This window comes from Triturus cristatus, chromosome 6, assembly GCF_964204655.1.
Source record: "Triturus cristatus chromosome 6, aTriCri1.1, whole genome shotgun sequence".
In the NCBI taxonomy this organism is placed as follows: Eukaryota; Metazoa; Chordata; class Amphibia; order Caudata; family Salamandridae; genus Triturus; species Triturus cristatus.
The window spans coordinates 449975735-449998814 of NC_140589.1; the positions used below are offsets into that span (position 1 = coordinate 449975735).

At 41.2% G+C, this 23080-nt stretch overlaps 1 protein-coding gene across 15 annotated transcripts in view; it reads right to left on the minus strand.

The window, feature by feature from the left end:
* The window catches only part of DST (dystonin), a 1436897-nt gene that overhangs the window by 522458 nt on the left and 891359 nt on the right, over positions 1 to 23080 (minus strand). For 14 of the 15 annotated variants that reach the window (XM_085610880.1, XM_085610881.1, XM_085610882.1 and 11 more), the window contains one exon: positions 926 to 1159. The exons of the other annotated variant lie outside the window; for it this stretch is intronic. In XM_085610880.1, the coding sequence (XP_085467006.1) occupies positions 926 to 1159 (234 nt within the window). The remainder of the gene's footprint in view (positions 1 to 925; positions 1160 to 23080) is intronic. 15 annotated transcript variants of the gene reach the window in all.

Sequence of the window (23080 nt, forward strand, 5' to 3'; positions counted from 1 at the left end):
GAAAGCTACTTCTTTTTGTGTTCAGTCCCTTAAACAAGACTCAGATAGGATGGAGTTGCTACAATGGATTCTGGCCATGCCTACTTTTGATGGAGACACAGCAGCACAGCAACAAGAAATTGTTTCCTGCTTTCCTCGAAATCTGGGATGCAAGCAGTTAGTTCTGAAAAAGGATTCCAAAAAAAGGTTAGATTTGATTCAAGAGCTAAAGCACTTGTTATTTCGGTTACCAAAGAGCAAATAACTTTGTTTCTTTGAAGGAAAAAAAAACATGCATGATCAACACTTAGGCAATGTGTTTTTTCAGTTTGCAGCAGACCGACAGGCAGCTTCAACTGAGACTGCCCCTGGGATTGACCAGTGGATACGACTTGTTAGCGGTCGGCTTGCCAATCTGCAATTGTTTCACGCAAAACCGCCCGAATAGGGTATAATGCGAAATTAGGATAAACCCCTAAACCTTCCAAATGCAAATTCCAATGGAGTCTATGGAACATGTGCCTATTCAAGTCAATGACACGCTGTGGTGTGGTGGATAGAAGCTACTTTGATTTGCTCTACTTTATGAAGTCTTCACTTGCCTCAATTAGATTTCGATTTATTGAAAGCATTGAAGCTGGCAAGAAATAAAATCCCGTCACCATTAGGGAAGACAAAAGTGGTAAGTAAATTCTAACATTACTAGTCTATACTTAAGCAAAATAACCCTATGTTAACCTGTGGAGGAAATGCAAATCCAATGGACTATCAGGACATATGCATGTAGAAAACTTATATAGCAAATGAAGCTGTGAGTCACCATGCAGCTCTGAGCAAATCAGCTCTTATATGTCACTAGATTTAATGTGTTAGAAATATAAGCTCATAAATCTGTGGAAGCTTGTTGCTGTAGCACACCAGCATACACTCTACATGCAAAGCAAACCTTCTGGATATCAAGATCTTGTGCTGCCAGCAAATTATTCTGTAAAGATTTCAGCTGGGAGGTAATCCTCTCATGTGCTTCGTGGAAAGACCTCTGAGTAGTATTTAGAAGTCGAAGCAATTGCTTGCACTGGTTAGGGGAAAGATCCTGAGCATGTTCGGATATGAAGAACTGAATATCGAATGCAATGGTTTCAAGTAGCATCTTCCTATCGTTCAACTGCATTTCTGTGTTCTGTGGAGAAAACAACCAACAATAATTAGGAAAGAACGCTAAAAATTAAAGAGTCAAATAAAGATCAGACACATTCAAAGGAAGGTTCTTCACAGATGCACCTATCAAGTCACAGTTCAGTTGGGACTACAAGAGTCAAACCAGGCGCAAAAAAAATATAAATTTGCTGTGATGATCAAACTTTGATACATAAAGTACATTTACAAAGACACAGAAAAAAAACTCAGCAGAGAGTAAAGAATGCAACAGAAAAGACTGGGCAGAAAGGACAGTAGTGATATTTGGAACCCTAAACCAAACAAGATACTTTCTAAGTCTCAAATACTGATCAAAAACAGTAAAGTGAGAAATAAAGGGCGAACAAGCAAGAAAAGAACAGTTAAATCTTTGTACTTTCTGTCCCAAAACGTTTTTCAGAGCTGGGTTCATGTTCGGAGGGACTGGTACCTAGGTCACCAACGTAGGCAATGTTATGACTAAGCTTAACTTAGTCATCAAGCTAAGAAGTTACCTAATTATAATCACACAACTGGGATAGCAGTAACAATTGTAAATCAAAATCCTACATTGTGGTGGAGGTTGGTAGTTGTGATACGGAATAATGTTAGCAACTGTTACAAAATTCATCTCCTTAATGATACTGGGCCAGATGTACAAAGAATCGATCACAAAAAGCGGTCGCAAATTATGCACCTATTTATTGAGAATCAATTCTGATTTTGCAAACAAACCTTTCAAGTAGTAGGTCAGTTCGCAAAATTACCAGTCAGAGTTGGTCTCACTACAACGTACCTCATTACTATTCATGAGGTAGGCAGCAAATTGCTTCTCATTTCAAATGGATCGCATCACAGGGATGGTGTCCTGCTGGGGTCATCAGACCACAATGCCTGTGACTGCACTGAAGTAAAGTACTTTTTTTTTTTAATGCAGCCTGTTTTTCTTAAAGCATTTGTTTGTTTTTTAAACATTTGTTTAAGAGTTGGCAGTGAACTACTGCTCACTCCCAAACAAAAGTTTTTTTTACATTCACTAAGTGAAAGGGGTCCCACAAAGAACCCTTCTCCTTTGCAAATGGGTTACCACCACCATTGAGGAATCAGTAATAGATCAATGGTTTGCTACCATACTCATAAACAGCTGTATTCAGCATTATACCATCAAAGTACAAACTCATTATTTTTTAAAAAACATAAAATTGACTATAGTCAAAGTTAAAATACAGGAAAGTACATAAATACATTAAGAAAAGAAAAGAAATCCTTACAATCACTTAAAAGATCTAAGCCTTATAGAGACTGTCATAAAACCAAAGCTTCCATTAGTCTAAATGTTTATGCCGTGATCAAAGTTAAGCAATATGTTCTTTTTGATCTTGTTTCGTCTAACCCTCCACATAGTCAACAAAAAGTGTGAAAACACAAACACTACACACTGCCTGGTGTCCCAATTTAAAATTCTCAGTGCCTCTCAATGTAACCTAATGCCAAAATTGCAGCACAGTGGGTGAATATACAGTCTCCTGGGGGCTTAGCATGCTGGATAAAAACAAAAAACATGCTCAAGCCTATTACTAGCTGCGAGACAAGATACACACTGCAGGAAAGAGGACCGCAATGCACCCATCCCCTCCCCCTACACCTCGCTGTGAAGGAAAGAAGGGGCAGGGAAACATATCTAAACTGCATGAACAGTTTCCTAGCAGTCAACAGCTCAATTTCATCCAAGAAATTCTCCAGCCCATAACTATCTTTCCATTGGAGAAATGTCAAAGTCAGGGATCCAACATTTGGCTGACAATGCAGCAGACTTAGCTTATGTTCCCAATAGGCATTAGAGGCTTTAGATGTTCCCCTAACCTCTAAAGGTGCACCACAAAGATGGCTGAGCCCAAATTTAGAAAGAGTAGCTTTTACATACTTTAGCCATGGGATATTAGCTGCCCCCACAATACGTAATATCTCCAACAACCTTGCCTGGTAAGGTGCTAGCTCCAGAGTAGACCAAAATCTCTTCCAATATAATACGAGCCTCAAACCGATCACATCCATTATGGTTTTTTGCCCCATGTCTAACCTTAAGGGATGCAGCGGGGTACTGAGATGAAGGCCAATTAGGTCTTGCAGAAAGCGACTTTTATCTAGCCCAAGGGTGGGCACATCCCTATGCCCCCAGAGCTCTGCTACGTACAGAGCTGAACCAAGCACTTGACAATTAAAGAATTGCAATGTGGGGGAAATGGAAGGAAAAGGAGAGCCCTTCTGCAACTTTTACAATATTCCCAGAGGTTTGCTCTAACCTTAGTCTACTCCTAGTTATCTGCAAATGCCAACTAAAGTGCTCAGAGAATACAACTCCCAAGTACTCAACGGTATGTACACGTTCCAAGGGGGGCCCTCTAAGGGCAGGGCATGGATGTGTGGTATTACAAAGCTTTGAAACCATATATTTAGTTTTAGAGATATTAATATCTAAGCCGCTGAGGGTACAGAAGGTGTCAAACCTATCTTTGCTACCAAAATTGTAGTCACAAACCACTGATACATACTATAACAAATCTCTATTTGGAAGGGACGCCTCACACATGCCCCTTCAAAATCGCAATCCATTATACCTTTATAAACCTATTTTGCAATCCAGTAGAGTGTTATCAAATCCCAACATGAATTTAGTACATTAAAAAAGCCATTTTCCTTGTAGCAGACCCCATGATTTTGCTAATTGCAGACTTTACAACAGCAAAGTGACTTTGTACATCTTGCCCACAGTTCCTTTGCATATTTTTTCCACATATTTACACATCAACTCCAACTCAATAAGCCTTTCCAGACTCCAAAGAAAAATACAGTGAATTAAAAAACAGTCTTCTCCACCAAATGTTATGCCACTCCAATAAACGAAAAATTGTTAGTCAGCATTATGAGTTCTGTAAAAGCCACTTTCTACTTCAGTGACCTCCATCAGCTTCTCTTATGAACTCTCAAACCTTCTCCATAACTTGTTGCCCCATAATTACCCTCACCCTGCAGAAAGGCAAGAGCCAATTTAAAGCTCGCCTGTCTCACTTCCATTGCACACAGGCAAATGAAAACAAGTCATCTGCACTCCTACCTAAACATTTCTGAAGGGACCAAATGCCTCAAAAACAAACAAACTCTTTGACTGGAAGCCACAAGATTCAAAACACGCTTAACTGCATCCAAGTCTTTTTTTCTGGAGCTGCACCATCCCTGTGGAACTTAGTTTATGGAGATATGACATCCAAGGGAAATATTGAGTCATAAAAACAAACTCTTGTTTTTGGCATGCAACTGAATGTTTAATCAGTGACCTTTCCTCCATAAAGATGAATGGCAATTTCTACATCTTTTTACAGTCATCCTTTCTCCCTCCTAACCTCTTTTCATTAGCTTTCTCTTCTTTCTAACTTGACAAACCTTACTGTTAACTTGTTGCTGCCTTATAGTTTTGACGGTTATGCTTTCCAGTTGCTTAAATCATGTTAAATATATTTCTGGGACTAGGGTATGTTGATTATTTGTTAAATGTTAAGCTCCCTAATGCCTGTCAGGGTAAAAGTAGCACTATATAAAAATCTTAAATCAATAAACAAATAAATAGGAAATATTACATAAAGATTTTGTGAAAGCAAGTGACATTAGATATGATCTTACCTATATAAGAATGTACAAGTTAACTCTCTAGTTTGTTGGAAGAGAAGATGTAGTTGCAGAGGGCAGTGCCACGCATAAAGACAGACATTCTTAGATATTTAATATCCATTAGGAAACTCATGGTGACGTAGGGGCATGAGATAATTGTCTATTCAGCAAGTTTCCAGAGTCAAACATGTTATGGAGATGTTTAAGGGTATTCAGATCAACCTTCTAGAAAGATATCTTTGCAACTAGCATTTACCAATTTAAATACTTTTATTTCACAGTTGTTTTCCTCTGCTTCCTGTTTTTGTTCCCTATCTGATTTTCCTCTCTTCATTTACCATAGAGATGTACTTGTTTTTATTTATTTGATATCACACATAAATGCTAGAAACAGACTGGCTTCAATGAGCGAAACAGTAACATATAATGTATACAAAGCAACTTAAGAAACATAAAATACCAGCAAATAAGTAAAACAATAAAACAGTAAATCAGTTCAAGGAAATCCCATAGAGTCGTTAGACACAACTGCCATGTTTAACCATAGTTGTTTAAGTTTATTTTTTTAAATTGGACAGCGTGGACAAATGGGAAAGTGAATAAGGGAGAATATTTCACAGCTTGACATCAGCTACACTCAGTAATTTCCCTCCAACATTCTCCTGAACCTATTTAGGAACTGCCAGTTTGGGATCAGAATTAGACAATTAGAAGCTGGTCTGACTATAAATCTGCAAAATATTTGATAACTTTGAAGGAGAAAACTCCGGTATGGCTGTCTGGCTTTCTAAATATTCTGCAGTACTTAGAGCTTTGTATTACCAGTCATCATATTTGGATACGGTATAATGAAATGTGTACCAAATTTTTGAGCCCAAAGACAATTTTAATATCTCATATTTTCACAGCTTGCATCATCTATATATATTTGAATGGTATGTGTAAGTAAACTGCAGTACAAGAAAATCCTGGAAAATACCCCTACTTGGATCAACACAATTAAAGACGCTTGGCTCAAAAAGGGACACATTATTTAAAGCTTAAATTGTGCATGTTCCACAGTTATAATCACCTGATGGCCAAAACAGGCCTTGCAATCAGAGATCACATACAAGTTTCTTAAAGAACTGCAGCTGGGAAACTTTCCTATGTTGCTCGCAGCCAACTTCTAATAATGTGGAGTGATCCATCCCCAACAACAGGATCATTGTTTTTCCCACATTTAAGGTCAGACATTTGGAGATCACCAAAATTCTTATATCGATAGGAAGTAATGATACAGTGTTAAGGCACAGATTTACTTAGGTCTACAAGATTATGGGCTTTCGTCTACATACATTTGAAACAGCAGGCACAGCTGTGATCTGTTGTGCCAGGGGATCATGTAGATATTACCTGGCAAGCAGACAGGTTTGATCCTAGGGGGACACCACATATCAAGGCAAGAGGAGAAGAAACAGAAGCACCAAGATGAATCTGCTGGGAGTGACCCCCACAAGGAAAGATCAGATCTGAGCCAGGGCTCTTCCCTTCATTCGAGTCACATGCTCCAAAAGATCTCGAGAGCCTTTGCTCTTCCCGAAAACAGATCAAAGAGAATAAGGGTGCCTGGATGTTTGTGATCCTGAAGTTGGTCACGTATGTCTAGTATCATGTCATCAATGTGTCACTGGCAAACAACAAAGAAGAGTTATACAAAATACTTTCTTTATTTCAAAACATCACAAATTCTATCAAGACTGTGAAAAACCCCTGTTACAAAGAACATGCAAATGGGGAGTTTTGTACAAAAAATTCACAGCTATACAGTCTTGATCAAGATGCACGAGAACAGCCGACACGTGTTTCGTCACATCCAGTGACTTCCTCAAGGCTTTCCAGACAAGAATTAATGCCCGTGATGGTAGCCGATCCTGTTTCTTCATGTATTTTATAGGATGCAACTCAGGTATGAGACTCAATGGTGTTTCCTCGTATTTATCCCAAAAAGATTTATAAACTGTTTTAAAAGTAGAGATTCCGGAGATCAAACTAATGAATAGCCCGAAATGGTTGTAACACAAATCCCTCTATTTCCTGTGCTGCTAAAACTCACCACTGCGCGCTGTCACCCGGCTGCCTTCATGTCTCCGGGTGACGCCGAAATCCAGATAATAAAATATTAGACAAGATATTCTTGCAATAGTGCAGTAACAATTTTTTTTTATTCCTGCCAGAAATGGAATAGTAGATTTTACTTGGAGCAGCTTATGTACACTAGACAAAATGCTGCATGAATTTATGTTGGATCTTCTGATGCAACACTCAAACTAAAGATATCTGTACATTGTCGGAATGGGTTATTCAGTAATGTAAGATTCAAAATGAAGCCTACAGTATTGATTATACATGTAAAAACTCTAATCAGCAAAAAAGAAAAGCACCCCGCCTCTAATCAGTGCAGTACAGAGTTATAAAGCCAATGCAATACAAAAATCATTCGGAGCCAAATAACTGTGACACTGTATGGTCAAACCTGCCTTCAAAAAGCATCAGAATCCTGTAACTAGAGAAAGCACTAGTCTATGGAGGTAAGAAGGCGAATAAGACAAGGATAAACCAGTCTTCAAAATGCATCTCTAGCTCACATATGAATAGAAATCAGTCTCAGACAGATACAGGACAGAAAGGAATGCAATATATTGCACACACAATTTAAGTCATTTCATTATATAAGAAAATGATGTCTAGGTAAAAGAAAAGCCCAAAATAACAAGAATGCATTAAAAAATGCTTAGGGACATAATAGGTGTGACCCTCTCAGACATACAGTGGGTGACCATTTAGAAAGATTTTTACCAGAGTGCACAGGGTATTTTGGGAAGGGAAGGATATTATAAAATAATATTAGATTTGGATCTCTATCCGGCTACACTCCATATATTTCACCCGATGTGAAGGGGATGCAAAGCAATAGGAGATTCCAAACACATCCGGTTACCACATTTTGGATGGAAATTTGAAATGACCTTCTAAGCATTCTGGGCTTTTACGTTCCATGAGATAGTCCTACAATACTGTTGGAGGTGTGATAACAGGTGTTAGGATACCACGATAGAGCAGGTAGGCTACTTCTGTGGAACTACCTTGGAGAGGTGGCTAAAATGATGACAGCAGCCCAATGGAAGAAAGCAGGATCTCCAACCACTGCTTTGTGATATTCACAGCTCAGGAACCTTTTAGCAATAGAAACTTTGGCAGATTCCAGCTGGAGGGTTAGATTTGGGGACAACCTTGGGTCCCGTGCTTACTTACCTTACATAAGGAACTCCTGTGGCAGTGTACCCACCTAGACTTAAGGCTCTTAATATATGTACACTTTAGAGATCGAGAAGGGATGGTTAAACGACCCTGGCTCTTCCCTTAGGCTCTGGGAGAGAAGAGTGAGGAATATACATGGGCATAATGATGGGTTTCATTCAGCGTAATATCAGCTGATACGAAAACAAATTGCAAAGTTTACATGGCTTGGAGTGAGTGGAAGAGGGGTTCTGTGGGTTTTTTCTTATTATTTCTTGGTTCCATATCATGCATCACAGATATAGCTTCCCACGCCTGGATGAGATGTATGAATATGCTATGAAACTTACATTGAATAAACATTTATTCTAGGAACCTACAGATGTCTGCAGCTTTAGAAAAAGTTTAGTGTGACTAGAGGTCAAGGTTTTTTAGACAAGCTCGGTTTCACACAGAACTAGCTGACACTGCAGATGAGCTTCAAACAATAGGCTGAGTTGTTGCTTTTTTGGGAAAGGCTTTCCCAGTTGCAACAAGTCACAGAGAGTGTCTGAAAAAAAACTCAAGACTATCAATTTGATTGGCAGAATGATATTGTTTGATAGGCATAAATGAGAATGTATTGATTTGGGAGCAGCTGGCACAGGCAGAGTCTGTGGAAGGATGGAGTGTTCTTGGACTAGCTTGATGATTTCTTATGGTCAGTTCTTGTTAATGGAAAAAAAGTCCTTAAAAATTATGTAGATGCAGGAATTGCCCAACAGAGGTACAATGTCCCCAACTTGGCTGTACACAGAGCTCTCAATTAGGTCTGATGTTTTTGTGGAAAGGGTGTTTCAATCTTTTTTTTAGTTCTGCAGATAGTGTTTGTTGATGTAAGACTGAAAACAGAAGGCATGTTAATAATTAATTTCAAAATATGTCTCCACTATCTAGCTGGCTCCACACTCCCTATTTTCCTGAAGGCCTTAAAGTGCCTAGAAAAGGAGCATGAGAAAAAGAGTGCACACACTGCAACTGCCCATGGAAGAGGCAACAACACTCACCTTTCTAGAAAGCAAAATAATGTAAATTCATATCTTGACCTCCAAAGGCACAAGTTAGAGCGGCTAGAATTTCAGGAAACCACTGCCTATATAAATAGGGCTAAACTGGTCATTTATTTAATCTCACATTTCGTCAGGGGTAGAGTCACTGAATGGCAGTATTGGAGGTCCATAAACACTGTCTTTGTCTCCAGCTCCTCGTGATTATGGCAGCAGCACAGCAGGAGAAAAAATGGAGAGAAAAGACAGACAGAGAAAGAGTGAGAGAAAAAGAAGAGAGAGACAGACAGGAAAGAAAGAGAGCAGAGGCTGGTTTCAAATTTTTTACCAGTGCTGCTTTTCATTTCCACTCTAGCTCTGTATGTAAATGATTTACCTTTACAATCATGCTTCTATGTATGTATGTATATGGTATTTTCCATAGTGCGAAAATAGCCAAAAGGCAGTGAAGTGCTGTACATGGTCAAAGGCAAGCAAGAATACAGAAGGAAGCTCGGTTGTAGACGAATAATGCATTTTGAATTAGTGTTCTTGAAACAGGTGAGTGTTGCTTTCCTTTTTTACACTTCTTAGTCAGCAGTCTGATGATGTCATGGCTGATAAGGTATCGAGAATCACCAGAGATCATAAGATTGTCTTTCAAATAAATGGGGGTGCTGGTTGTGATGACTCTGGAAGAGTCATGCTGTGGCATGTAGGATGCCCCTAAGGGGTCGGAAAGCAGGTTTTGCAGCAAGGTTTTTACCACATCTATGCCTTTACCATGCATGCTTTACCATGCATTTAGGTTAAGTTGACGGGGGGGTGGAGATCTCCCCTCACTAATAATTGTTGTTTCTATATATGAATGTATATAAACAATGCATGGTAGTGGCATGTGCTGTAAAAGCATATGCGTTTGAAAATAATGTGGGCTACAAAATGCATTGTAAAGGCATGCTAGGTATTTCCCTGAGTTGCTCCATGATACATACAAGGGTTGCTGGTGTAATGTCTGGGAGGCCTTGGAGTAGGGCATTACCACCATCTAGATGTAACAGTACGAGAACTTAAATAGCAGTTCTGAAGTTACGTTCTAGAAGAAATGGTTTGGCTTTCTTTAGGAGAGATGGTACCAGGATGTCTTTGTTTTCTTGGCAATGTATTCCTTTAGGCTGAGGACGTTGTTTGAGGTAACTCCAAGTGATGTGGCACTTAGTAAAATGTGAGGTTTGCAGCCGTAAAGGTCATTGAGCCAGGTTTGTACTGAATCTTGTTTTTTGTTCTTGACGAAGACCATTAATTTTGTCTTGGATGGGTTGAGTTTCAGGTAGGTGCAGGACATCCAGGTCTGGATAATGTGCAAGCAGGCTTTAAGGTGTTGGGTGTCTGAAAAAGAGGATACTTTCAAGTAGAGTTGTGTGTCATTGCATATTGGTGACTCTTGGAGCTGTTATCTGTAAGTAGAGCACCAAGCCGCTCCACATAGGGTTTGAAGATGGTAGGAGACAGTATGAGACTAGGGAATCCAAAGGTGATAAGGAGATTTTGTGATCTAGATGTGCCCATGCAAACAAACTAGTGTTGATTGGAAAGGTAGGAAGAAAACCAGTAAGGGACACTCCCAGTGGACCCCATTCAAGACTCCAGGGTATGTATGATGGTGTATGATGATGGGATGGCTGACAGTGTCGAAGAGAGTTCCAGCAATATCAGGAGGCAGGGGTCCTCTTCATCTGAGGTCAAGAGAGCACTGTGTATGATTTGTAAGGTATCAAAAATCAACAAGAGAGGAAGGGATCTACACGGCTAGTCCCCTCAGTAGATTATCCAAAATCAACAAAGCCAGTGTACAGTAAATCAAAACAAAGGGCACTGTAGTCAAAACAGTACTGTAGTCAAAAGAGCACAGGTCCACAATTTCCATATAAACCGGTATGTTCACGGAAAGAAAGTAGACCTCTATGGAACAATACCCAGTTGGTATTAAAAGCCCTCACTCGCCAACCTGGTTGGTGACATGCTTCATCATTGGGCTTCCACTGGGACGACCGAATGTCATCCCAGTGTGCTGCAACGCCAGGTTACTGCGGAGCGGGGTTTTTTGTGTGGGGAAAGTGAATTTAAAATCTCCAATTGAGTCAAAAAATAAAACTTTAATAATTTTGCTTAATTGGAAAAGAATAAAAGGGGAGTGAGGGTCAAAAAAATAAAAGACCTGGTTCACTCCGCGGCGGTCAACATGTTTCTGCCTCTATGAGTGTTAATCGGGCATTCTTCAGGACCAGAGTGGATGTGCGGAGCCCCGGTGGTATGAACACTCTAAGGTCCACCCTACCGTGGGCTACTAATGTGAAAATCAAAAAAACTTGATAGTGAAAACTCCGCCAGTTAATGTTAATTGTTAAGGGGAGAGGAACGAGTTTACTTGAGAGGCCAATCCGTTAAATGCCTCATGGATCCCGGGAGGGGGGTGGGAGCAAATTGGCACACCGCCCTTACTGCTCAGCACCCGTGGAAAACCTACACAGCCTCTTGCTGCCGGGTCCGGTCGTCCCAGTGGAAGCCCAATGATGAAGCATGTCACCAACCAGGTTGGCGAGTGAGGGCTTTTAATACCAACTGGGTATTGTTCCATAGAGGTCTACTTTCTTTCCGTGAACATACCGGTTTATATGGAAATTGTGGACCTGTGCTCTTTTGACTACAGTACTGTTTTGACTACAGTGCCCTTTGTTTTGATTTACTGTACACTGGCTTTGTTGATTTTGGATGATTTGTAAGGTAGCCGTGCTGCAGAGTGATCTGAAGCCAGACCGGTAGTCGTGTAGGAGATTGATGTTAACTTGGAGTTGCAAATAGACTACTTTGCCAATCATTGTCTGTAAACATATCTTATGTGGATATCCTGATCATCACTGCTCTGTTTCTCCTCAACATAAGTTGGATACCTCTTCCTTAGAGCGTTGTGTGCTACAGTTCCTTCATTTGTTTCAGAACTAAACAGCAAATTACCGTAGGCCAGTTTAAATAGTCACCGTGACCTATTACTGCTTACTCTATGCTGGCCCCTTAAACTATGTTCTCTCTTAATCCAGTCTACTGTTCACTCAGCACTTTGCTGTCTGGTTGAACTCAGGTATGCAACTCACATCTTACTCACATCTTACCTCATCTTTATTAACTTCTCTGGCACCTAGCACTCTACCAATTAGCGCAATCACTGTCTGAGCATTGTTCTGAAATGTGTTTTCAATCCCTTATTTCTTCATATCACGACAGCAAGAGAAGTGTGTCACCTGAGCACTTTTTCTAAATTGGTCCATCCATCTATCTACCCTTTGCAGGTTTCAGTCACTGACTTTGCTTACATATACATTATAGAATGCCATACCATTACATATATGTACTTACCTTAATATATGGCTGTGCTTACTTGATTTCCTGATATAGTCATTAAATCACATTTTTAACAGTTAACTGTACCTGGAGAACTTACAATGTAAGCAAATACTCTGACTAGTCTATCACCTTTTAACTTTATTAACAACCTTTGGGTTTTAAACCACAAAACTAGTATATCTACCCAAACTCACCGAAGAATACACAGTTGATTTGATGTTTGTTTTCATTCATATGAAGGCTCTAAATTACACTCGCTTGGTCAGATCATGTTAAGTGTCACCCCTCTAGGTCACATTTCCATGTTAGCTAGATCCCCAATAACCTCAGAGGTACACAATTTATTCTTCAGACACACAAGAGGAGTGCTCCAACTGTAGTAGGAGTGCCCTGGACAAAATTATGCTTTACATAATCTTAATGTGTGCAGAAAAGCATAATTCGAATTAGCTTCTCAAATTAAATATACATTTCCATAAAAAAGATACAATTAGTGTTGGTTATATTTTGAGTACCCAAGACTGCGAGACCAGTCCTATACAGCGCAAGCTGCCCTGAACCACAAGAACAGACCAATATCTATTGCAAAGGGCTATAAAAAAATACTTAAAAAACTTATCTCTGAGGCATCTTAGAACGAGAAAGTGTATTTTAAGATTCTGGCTGAGCTAGTTCATCTAGAGGCTTTTGCAAAATGGCTCAACAAGGAGATATGTAAGTGGTCATTTCATGCAACTTTAAATCAGCTACTGGTATGTGAACATACAGCTCTTGCCAGCGATGTACCTCTCTTGAAATGATGTATACTAAAAATGGTTTTTGCTCCTAGCACAACTCTGAGCCAGTTTGCCTGTTCTTGCTGCTACATATTAACACAGAGGTGCCCAAAGGCACATGACACATAGACTTGGTACAAAAGCCTCTGCATGGTATAAGGAATATACATACTTGTATGATCCTATGGCTGCTGAGATTTACATGACATTTCAAGGAATATGTGATTTCAATTAAACTAACAAGTCTGTAATCACGTTGCAAAGGTCTTGCTTCTAATGATGTCCAATATTATGTATTTTAACTAGGTTGAATACACAAATATATGTGAAAAGCATAATTAAGCTGAAAAGGGGTGTTTGCAGCTACCCAAATGGTAATGGAAGTCCTTGGAAAGTCCTTACATGATTATCTCACCTTGGCCCTGCTTACAACAGCCCATTAAACATGTGGAAATGTGTAATATTTTACATAGCATAAGCGACAGCCATTTTGGCTGTGGTGTTCATTTCGTTTCCTTCAAAATTCTTTTGTCCTCTGCTGCTCGTCTTTTCATTCTGCTTGTGTTATCTATTTTAGTTGAATTCCTGACTCAGCTAAAGCAATGTACGTGCTGGAGGTTTGTAGCTGCTAGTGCACCTGGTCTTAGATGTTAACTGTCGACCATTTACTGCTGCCATAAGCATTTTTGCTCCCCCTCCCACTTTGCTGACCAAGTGGTTATTCATCTGCCCTTGTTTGCTGATAGTTATTTCTAAACTTGTTCGTCCCATTTCTGTTCACATGCTTACATTGCAGAAAACCGGTATAAAGGGGACATGGCTTGTGAATTCAGTGTACTACCTCCTGCAGCACTTGAGAGTGCTGTGTGGACGTGGTCCCACTCGTGAGTGATTAATAAACTTTTTATTTATTCCAACTCCAGTGTCGATCTCTATTTTGTTGGTCTCTGGACCCGTGGACAAGAGGGTGACCCTGTACCAGTGTGCCCACTTTTAGGCACATTTCCACAGTTGGCACCCGACACATGGGGCCCCATCAGAGAGACGGCCGTCCGAAGGAGTGGTATCGACGGAGGATCTAAATATCACTAAGGAAGCATGAGGAGACCCTTGTCTTTGCAGGCCGACGTGACTTTTCCGGTTTTCCCGATTTGACCCTCCAGGTGGTGGCCGGTCTCGTCTGGGTTTTCTTTGGCATAATTCTGTAGTGACCATTAGGTCGACCAGAGATCGGCCGGTGGGAGTTGGAGACTTCTGTTTGGTAAGGTCGCTGAAGCGGCACTCTTGATTTGTTTGGCCTTGGCTTTTTGTTTAGATATTTATTCAATCTTTGCAAAGTTTGAAGGTAGATAATGTGGAGATTTTTCTCCTTTTGGAATATTTGTTTGGAGTAGTAATATTTTAAACAATACTTGTAAAACATGCCTTTTCTCAGCACACTCCGTAGATGGTGTTGCTGCTCTGGTGGTACCAAAGTAAGCTTGGAACAAAGTCAGCCAGCTCCCCCAGAAGTGACACCAAATAGAGACATGTATGTCAAATATGGTATTTCTTCTATAATGTACGGTCCATTATGGAACAAATACACAAAGAAAGAATCCGATCTGCAATGGCCAGTAAATGGGTCATTCGATTCTAAAAAGGTTCAATATGTAGAGCAGTGTTTATTTAAAAGAAAAAGTAGACAGGATATGTTTGATTGTGTGCCTATGTGGGAGAAAGAAGTATGAGAGAGAGCGAAGAGAGCAGAAAAAGAACAACGAAAAACGATATATCAAAAAGCACTAGAATTAAAAAATAAATGAAAATAAGGAAAAAATAGAAAAAGAAGATAGGGAACGTCGATTAGAGGTAAATAGCCAGTATCCTATTAGGCGCCCTCTCTATGCCCTACTTGATACGTCTAAGGATGATTGCACCCTATTAGAACGCCCCCACCCCCGTGTAAATTTTCCACTCCAAGTGCCCCTGATGAGGTTTCGGACGACGAGCATTTGTCTTCAGACGACAAAGAACAAGATAAACAAGATGGGCGACAAATCTCACTTTACTTTGACTAAAGCAGAAAAAGATAAATTAAAAACCACTGCTAGGGAGGAGGCTCGTCAGCCTCACGCTGCATCGCTCATTGTAACTATGTTTCAACAGTGGAAAAATACAGAGCAATTTTATTTTGTAGAAAAATGTGTTTGGGAGGTAATATTTGATTATAGACAAATTTCTCAGGAATTATAGCCAAAGGATATAAATACTGATTATAAACGATTAAAATACGGGACTTTCCCTTTTTCGGCCTTATCTGATATGATTAGACGAGTGGTTAAAATACGAGACGCAACATTGCGTTTACGAAAGGAGCAAAAATTAGCAAGAAAACCGAAAGGTGTAGAAACAGTTCAATCCCCAGCACAGAAAGTAGATGCTCCGGTGGATGAGGTTGCACCTGTTAGTAGTACAGTTGCTATAAAACCTATGCGTGAAGCTGCACCCCTCTATGTTCCTCCTAAGGGTGCGGGAACAAATGATGATAAAATTTTGGATGATGCAAAGGGGCATTTTATATATAATTGGGTTTATACTCCTTGGAGTAGAACAGATGTGATGGCTCTCAAGGCTGCTTTGCCCGACCCCCGGAAAAATACCGCCGCCATCTATGAGGAGATGGAAGGAGCCATTAGCTCTTGCACTATGACCTTGCCAGATATTGATATATTCTTTGGACTTATTGTGCCCCCTGATATGTGGAGAACAATACGTAAAATAGATCACAATGTAGTATATGGTGATATCTGGGAACATTCAGAACACATAGATGCGGAAAGGGAGCCTGCACAGAAACCTCAGAAGGAGATATTAGCTCTTCCTAAAGCTATTGTGACTAAGTTACAGACTCTCATACCCCCTAAGAAAATAGATTGGACTACGCTAGCATCCTGTAAACAGAAAAAGGATGAGTTTGTTTCTGATTTCTTTTCAAGATTTGAAGAGACATTCCATGATTTTAGTGGTCAGTCATTGGCCAATGATACGGGTAAGCATTTCTTTGTTGACAAATTTGTCGCTAATATGTTACCAGAAATAGCTAGTCGCTTAAAGGCCCGCGAGAGTTCTTGGACCACGTCTTCCCCAGTTTCCCTTTTGACTATGGCCCAATATTATGAACGACAGGAACAGGAAGCGACAGGCAGGGAGGATAAGAAGGTTAAAGAATTAAAGACAAAAGTTATGCTGGCTCAGGTATATGGTCCACCATTTAGGAGAGGTGGAAGAGGCGGGCATGCAATGTATACACCTGGGGTGCCCCCTCTACCTTGAGCAAATTTGTCCCCTGATCAGTGTGCTTATTGTAAAGAGACTGGGCATTGGCGTTCTGAGTGACCTCTTTTGCGAGGTCAGCAGAATCAACGGGGAAGGGGTAGTATGAGAGGACGCCCAGGGAATTCAGGAAACAGGGGAGGTATAGGAGCTCGTCCCAGGTTTGAGGCAGTTGAACAAGAACCAAATTATTCTAATACTTTTGATAGATGAAATCAATACCAAATGTCTTATTATTCTGCTGATGCCCTTGCAGATTCTGATTATGCATAGGGATGCCTACGATGGGGTAAGCAACCGGTTGAGGTGCCAGTAGATCAAATGGTTCCTTATGTTGACGCAAACGTCTTGGGATCTACTGATAAGTTTCTGGTTGATACAGGGGCTACCCGTAGTGCTCTGTCTAAAAAATTGGTTCCTACGGCTCCCCTGTCAGGCACAATGATAACATCAATAGGATTCGATGGGACACCTACACCTAGCCCGCTTTCACAGCCACTTGAATTCGGACTTAACAAATTCACTGCAGCATGTCCATTTTTGCTTTCCCCTAACACGCCAGACAACATTGTGGGTATCGATATGCTTAAATATTTTCATGCTACAAATTGTTGTTCTCCGGAAGGTGTGCGTGTTATTTTAAATAACAACTATCCAATGGTTGAGAGATCCTTTCTTATCAATGAGGATGCCACTCTGACGTCCTTAACTAGTGTGAACACTGTTATTGTTATCATTTCTTGCCTCCCATCATCACAAAGTATTGCGAAAGAAATTGCAATATTGTAGACAGCAGGTTACCTATTTAGGTCACCTCCTGTCTAAGGAGGGACTGCACTCACACCAGACCGCATTCAGACCATTCTAGACACTCCTGTACCCCGCACTCAGAAGGATGTTCATGCACTGATGGGCCTCACTTCTTTTTGTAGACAGTTTTTCGCACATTATTAAACTTTTGTTGGCCCTTTGACTAAAGCCACTCCGATGCCACTTCCATGGACTGCTGCGTGCCAGAGCGCCTTCCAATAGTTACGCCAAGCCCTTTGTTCTGCACCAGTATTAGGTACCCCAGACATGTTGATGAGTGACTTTTTGCACCAGTTAACTGACAGCTTGTCTTTTATTTATCATCAGGTGCGGGAGGCTCTTCCTTCGTGAGCCCTGCTGTGCTGACAGATCATCGCGACATTTTGGTCACCATCATCTGAAGGACCTGAGGAAGTCTTCCCGGCCACACGATCCCTGGTACAACTAGATATCTGTTTCGATCCAGGAAGAAAGACATTTAGTAGCAGAAAAAGACTGTTTGAGCCACTGTCCTGGGTGGTTAAAGACTGACTACAAAGGGGGGTAACTTATTAGTGACTAATCATCTCAATGTTAGTGAAGAAACCAACGCCTGCCCAGGACCTTAGGGCATCATCTATTTTGTTGTTTGCCAATGAAAATGAGCTCGCCTAAGAAGAAGGAGATCGCTGCGACAACGTGCAACGGCTGTACAATCTGCATCCTTGGTCTGACTTTGACTGATGCCATCATCGCTACTGTAATGTGGGTAGTGGAGGAAGTAATGCCTGGAGCCTCCTTACCTAACATTACTGTTACATCACTTGCTGCAAAAGAGCACCATCATTTTGATTTGCCGCATCATGAACAGGGATACCGGCAAAATCTGAGAAACAATTCATTTCTTCAGATATTGCATCAGACACACAAGCTAAACAATGCTACTAACTGTAGGGTTTTTGACAAGATTCCTCCTAATCAGAACATAAAAGGAATCCCGTTGTCACCACTACCATTCTCTCACAATGGCTCATGCCCAGCTTGGTTCAAACTTCTATATGCCTCTAATGAACAAAGTCTGTTACCCCATCAAAGATGGGGACCCACAAGCAAAATGGACTGCTTTAGAAATGGAAGAATATAGTAAAGGAAGTGCAGCAACAAACTATGTGTATCCAAATCCCAGGTCGGCTAAAGGAAATGGACCCCTTGTTATCTCTGTTGCCATGACCACTGGCTCCCTTTGTGTACAAAGTACCGGCGATGTGCCTGTGGGCCACAGTAACTGTACTACAGTGTTGCAAATGTCTATGAGAGGCCGAAGCAGCTTCCCTGCATCACGTCACACTTATTTTGTTTGTGGAACTAAGGCATACTACTTCCTACCTCCAGGCTGGTCTGGTACCTGTTACATAGCATTCCTTCTACCACCTGTGTTTTAGCTTCCCCAACCTACCATCAAGATTTCCAATTGTTCGATCACCATGCTGGTAGTAGAGGAAAACGTGCAATCGATGTCTCTGTAGTCGACCAGACAGAGACCACATGGGAACAATATAGACTTTAACAGAGGGTTCTTCTTCTTTGTTGGCCCAGTACAGAACAGTAAGCTGGTCTGTCGCCTCACCCGTACAATGGAAGCAGTGATCAATCAGACAACTGCGGCCTTAGGGAACTTGACAGAAGAACAAGCATCAATCCGAATGGTTGCTTTGCAGAATAGACTTGTTCTAGATGTTATTCTGGCTGATCGAGGTGGAGCATGCTGTATCATCGGATCCAGCTGTTGTGTCTTCACCCTGGACAATTCACCTTCTGTATATGCCGTCATCTTCAAACTACACAAAATAGCTACTGAGATACTTCAAGACTCAGGACTTGGGCTGGATGGTTCTGGAACATATTTTCAGTATGGGGTCTAAAAATATTGTCTGCCTTATTCATAATTATTGCAATTCTCTTCTCTTGTTGTTTATGTATCCAATGCGGGCCAATGCTTTATTTCCTCTGTATTTCCACTTGTACTACTTGTCTACCATCTAAAAACGAATGTCCAAAATGTAAATGCCCGTTTAGCAATAGATCGAGAAGTCAGCGATATGATGTTAATTGATATACATGATGTTTATCGTACCCCTTTTTTAAGCATAAGAAAATGTCTTAGCTTATGCTAAAAGGGTCATCTGTGGAAATGTGTATTATTTTACTTAGCATAAGCGACAGCCATTTTGGCTGTGGTGTTCATTTCGTTTCCTTTGTAATTCTTTCGTCCTCTGCTTGTGTTATCTATTTTAGTTGACTTCCTGACTCAGCTAAAGCAATGTAAGTACTGGGGGTTTGTAGCTGCTAGTGCACCTGGTCTTAGATGTTAACTGTCGACCATTTACTGCTGCCATAAGCATTTCTGCTCCCTCTCCCACTTTGCTGACCAAGTGGTTATTCATCTGTCCTTGTTTGCTGATAGTTATTTATAAACTTGTTCGTCCCATTTCTGTTCACATGCTTACATTGCAGAAAATCGGTATAAAAAAGGGACATGGTTTGTGAATTCAGTGTACTACCTCCTGCAGCACTTGAGAGTGCTGTGTGGACGTGGTCCCACTCATGAGTGATTAATAAACTTGTTATTTATTCCAACTCCAGTGCCGATCTCTATTTTGTTGGTCTCTGGACCTGTGGACAAGAGGGTGACCCTGCACCAGTGTGCCCACTTTTAGGCACATTTCCACAAACACACAAAAGGCTTAAGGTCTTAAAGTTAGGATTTTTCTCAGTTTAGGAGTAGTAAAGTTAGGCCTCCTAACTTTGCTACTCCTAAACTGAGAAAAATCCTAACTTTAGGACTTTCGGTATTAACAGAAGGCATTTAGGAGTCCTAAAGTTAGGAGTCCTAACTTTACTACTCCTAAACTGAAAAAAATCCTAACTTTAAGACTTTCGGTAGTCACAGAAGGCATTTAGGAGTCCTAAAGTTAGGAGTCCTAACTTTACTACTCCTAAACTGAGAAGAATCCTAACTTTAAGACTTTTGGTATTCACAGAAGGCATTTAGGAGTCCTAAAGTTAGGAGTCCTAACTTCTGTGAATACCGAAATGAGTAAGTGCCTTTTGTGAATACCAAAATGAGTAAGTGCCTTCTGTGAATACCAAAATGGTAGTAAGATTAGGATTTTGTCTTAAGTTAGTTCTGTGAATCGGGCCCAATATGAGGTGAAGAAGCAAAATAAACCTTGAGAAGAAAAGGCAGCACTATACAAGACTACTTACAGAAGAAAGAAGGAGCAATTGAACAATGGGGGAGTTGTAAGTCATGGCAGGTTTCCAGAATAAGTGGAAAACTGATAAATAGTGATGAACTCAAGAAATGGGGAAATGAGAGCTGGGGGATTATTATAGATGCTTTTTAAACAATATGAGATATTCAACAAATTATGAATAAAGCTATCAAGCCTGTGATGTTTTAGGGGGTACAAGAGAGTGCACTAGAAACGTCCCTTCTCTCTTCATTGTTCGGTTCCTGGGAGGGCCCATACTGACTAGGGCTCGATCCATGCTCCATGTACACTATTGCTTTACATTACACTAAAAATTACTTAATTATGTTGTGGTTCAAAGTTGATTGAAAGTTCGGGGGCAAGATGGCGGCTGGCCAGTCAGCCGAGTGAGCTGGGCGAAACGGGCTCCCCGGCAAATGTCTCCCATCTGACGGTTCATGGAAAAACTACGAGTGGAATGATTTGGAATGATTTGGCGTCTGGTGCTGTTTCCGCAAGTCGAGCTTCAGACCTCGATTAGAGTGCACTGTGTGTCCCGAGCTTCGCGATTAAAGAAGCCCGCGGTTTGGTCAACGCTAACCGGTATGGCGACGAAAGTTCCCCCGAAGAACGCCAAGACCCGACAACCTTTAGGAGGCACTAATAGCCCGGCGAAAGCCTCTATAAAATTGTTGTCGGTAAACGGCGCATCGAAGGAGGGGACACCCAAGACTTCTCGAGCTAAATAAGGAGTCCATTTGCTCTTTAAGCCACAGAGCGCAAAGAATCATAAAAAATTGGCGAACTCACAGGATGACAAGACGGAGAGCTTTGGAAGGGAAAGTAAATCAAACTTCATACCCGCAGATGTAGCTTTGGAAGGTACTACAGAATTTAGTCTCTTACTTGATCCAGTAGCTGGGCATGTAATCTCTATGCCGGCCGCTGATCCTGGGAGGGGTGCAGCTTCGGAGGAAGACGGCGGGAGTTGCGGCCCAGGTCAGCGCGCTAGCGAGTCTAACAGAGGCATTGAGGGTCCTGTAGTTCTACCAGAAAAACTTGGGACTGTACATGAGAAAATTAGCTGCAATAATGTAAGTGCCACAAGTACAAAGGACGGAGGTATCCCTTCTGCGGGGGCTTTAGTAGATGTGGGATTAGAACATTCTAAGGAGCAGGAAATGGGGGACAAATTTTATTCAATGTCCCACCCTTCTACGTTGTCGGAAGATGGTAGCCTGAGCAAAGAAGGGCGAGAAGAGGATAGTGACAGTACAGGCTCTCTCGATGAAGGTCAATTAGAAGAAAAGCTGCCACTCGGGCCAGGTACAATCCGGAAGGCTAAGCTACAGGGGATTCCGGGAGAGCCTTTTGTTAATAACATACAGGAGTCACTGGCCTGGGACTACTCGTTCTCTAGAAACATTACTGATGCAATAACTGGAGAAAGGGGGGATAACCTAAGCCTTGGTGGCGGGGAGGAGGCCCCTAAGGAGGTTACCCTACATTCTATTTACCAGCTTATTATGGCACACAAAGCAGAGACTAGAATAGAAAGTTCCCGGGCCCAAAGCGCCTGTCGCAAACTACAAAACTCAATTAAAAGAGTCACCAAAACCTGTGCAGATAGAACATGTGAAGCTGAAGAGCAGATCTCAAAGCTTGAGGATGAACTGAACGTGCAGAAAGGGGTCACAGAGATCTTGAAAAATCAGAAGGAGGATGTTGCTTGGAAGCTCTCCGATCTAGAGAACCAAATGAGAAGGAACAACCTCCGCATTCTTGGTATACCAGAGGGCTCAGAAGGTTCAGATGTTCGCCAGTTTGTTATAGAGTTATTTTCGGAAGCTTTTCCAGATTTAAAGAACTGGGATTGGAAGACTGAAATACTAAGAGCTCATTGGTTCCCCTTTAAGATGCGACAACAATCAAACCAGGACAATGTGCTACCCCGTGCCATCCTGATCTCTTTTAATAATTTTCTGGCCCAAGAAGCTGTTTTTGATGCAGCTAGACCTAACCGGAAGAGAAAGGGAAAGGGACAAGAATTCTTTGTTAGACCAGACTTCTGTCAGGTTACAGTTGAGCGAAGGTGGCAGCTTCGCTCACTGATCCCGCTGTTTCAGGCGAGGGGCGCACAAGCTTTTTTGCTGAATCCTGTGAAGCTAAAAGTATTGCACCAGAGACATACATTTTTTTTATATCGGAGAGACAGGCCACAATATTCCTAAATTCAATATTAGAGGCTTCGTTGTTTTGGGCTACATTTTTATCTGCCTTCTGATTTAAGAACATATGGTTTGATGTTACTTATTTAGGTTTTCTGATAGTCTAATTAGTCACATGATCGTTAAGTATGGGCTGGTGCTTATCGGGAATATTGGGGATGTTTACAGGGGAGCCCCCGGCTCCACATCAC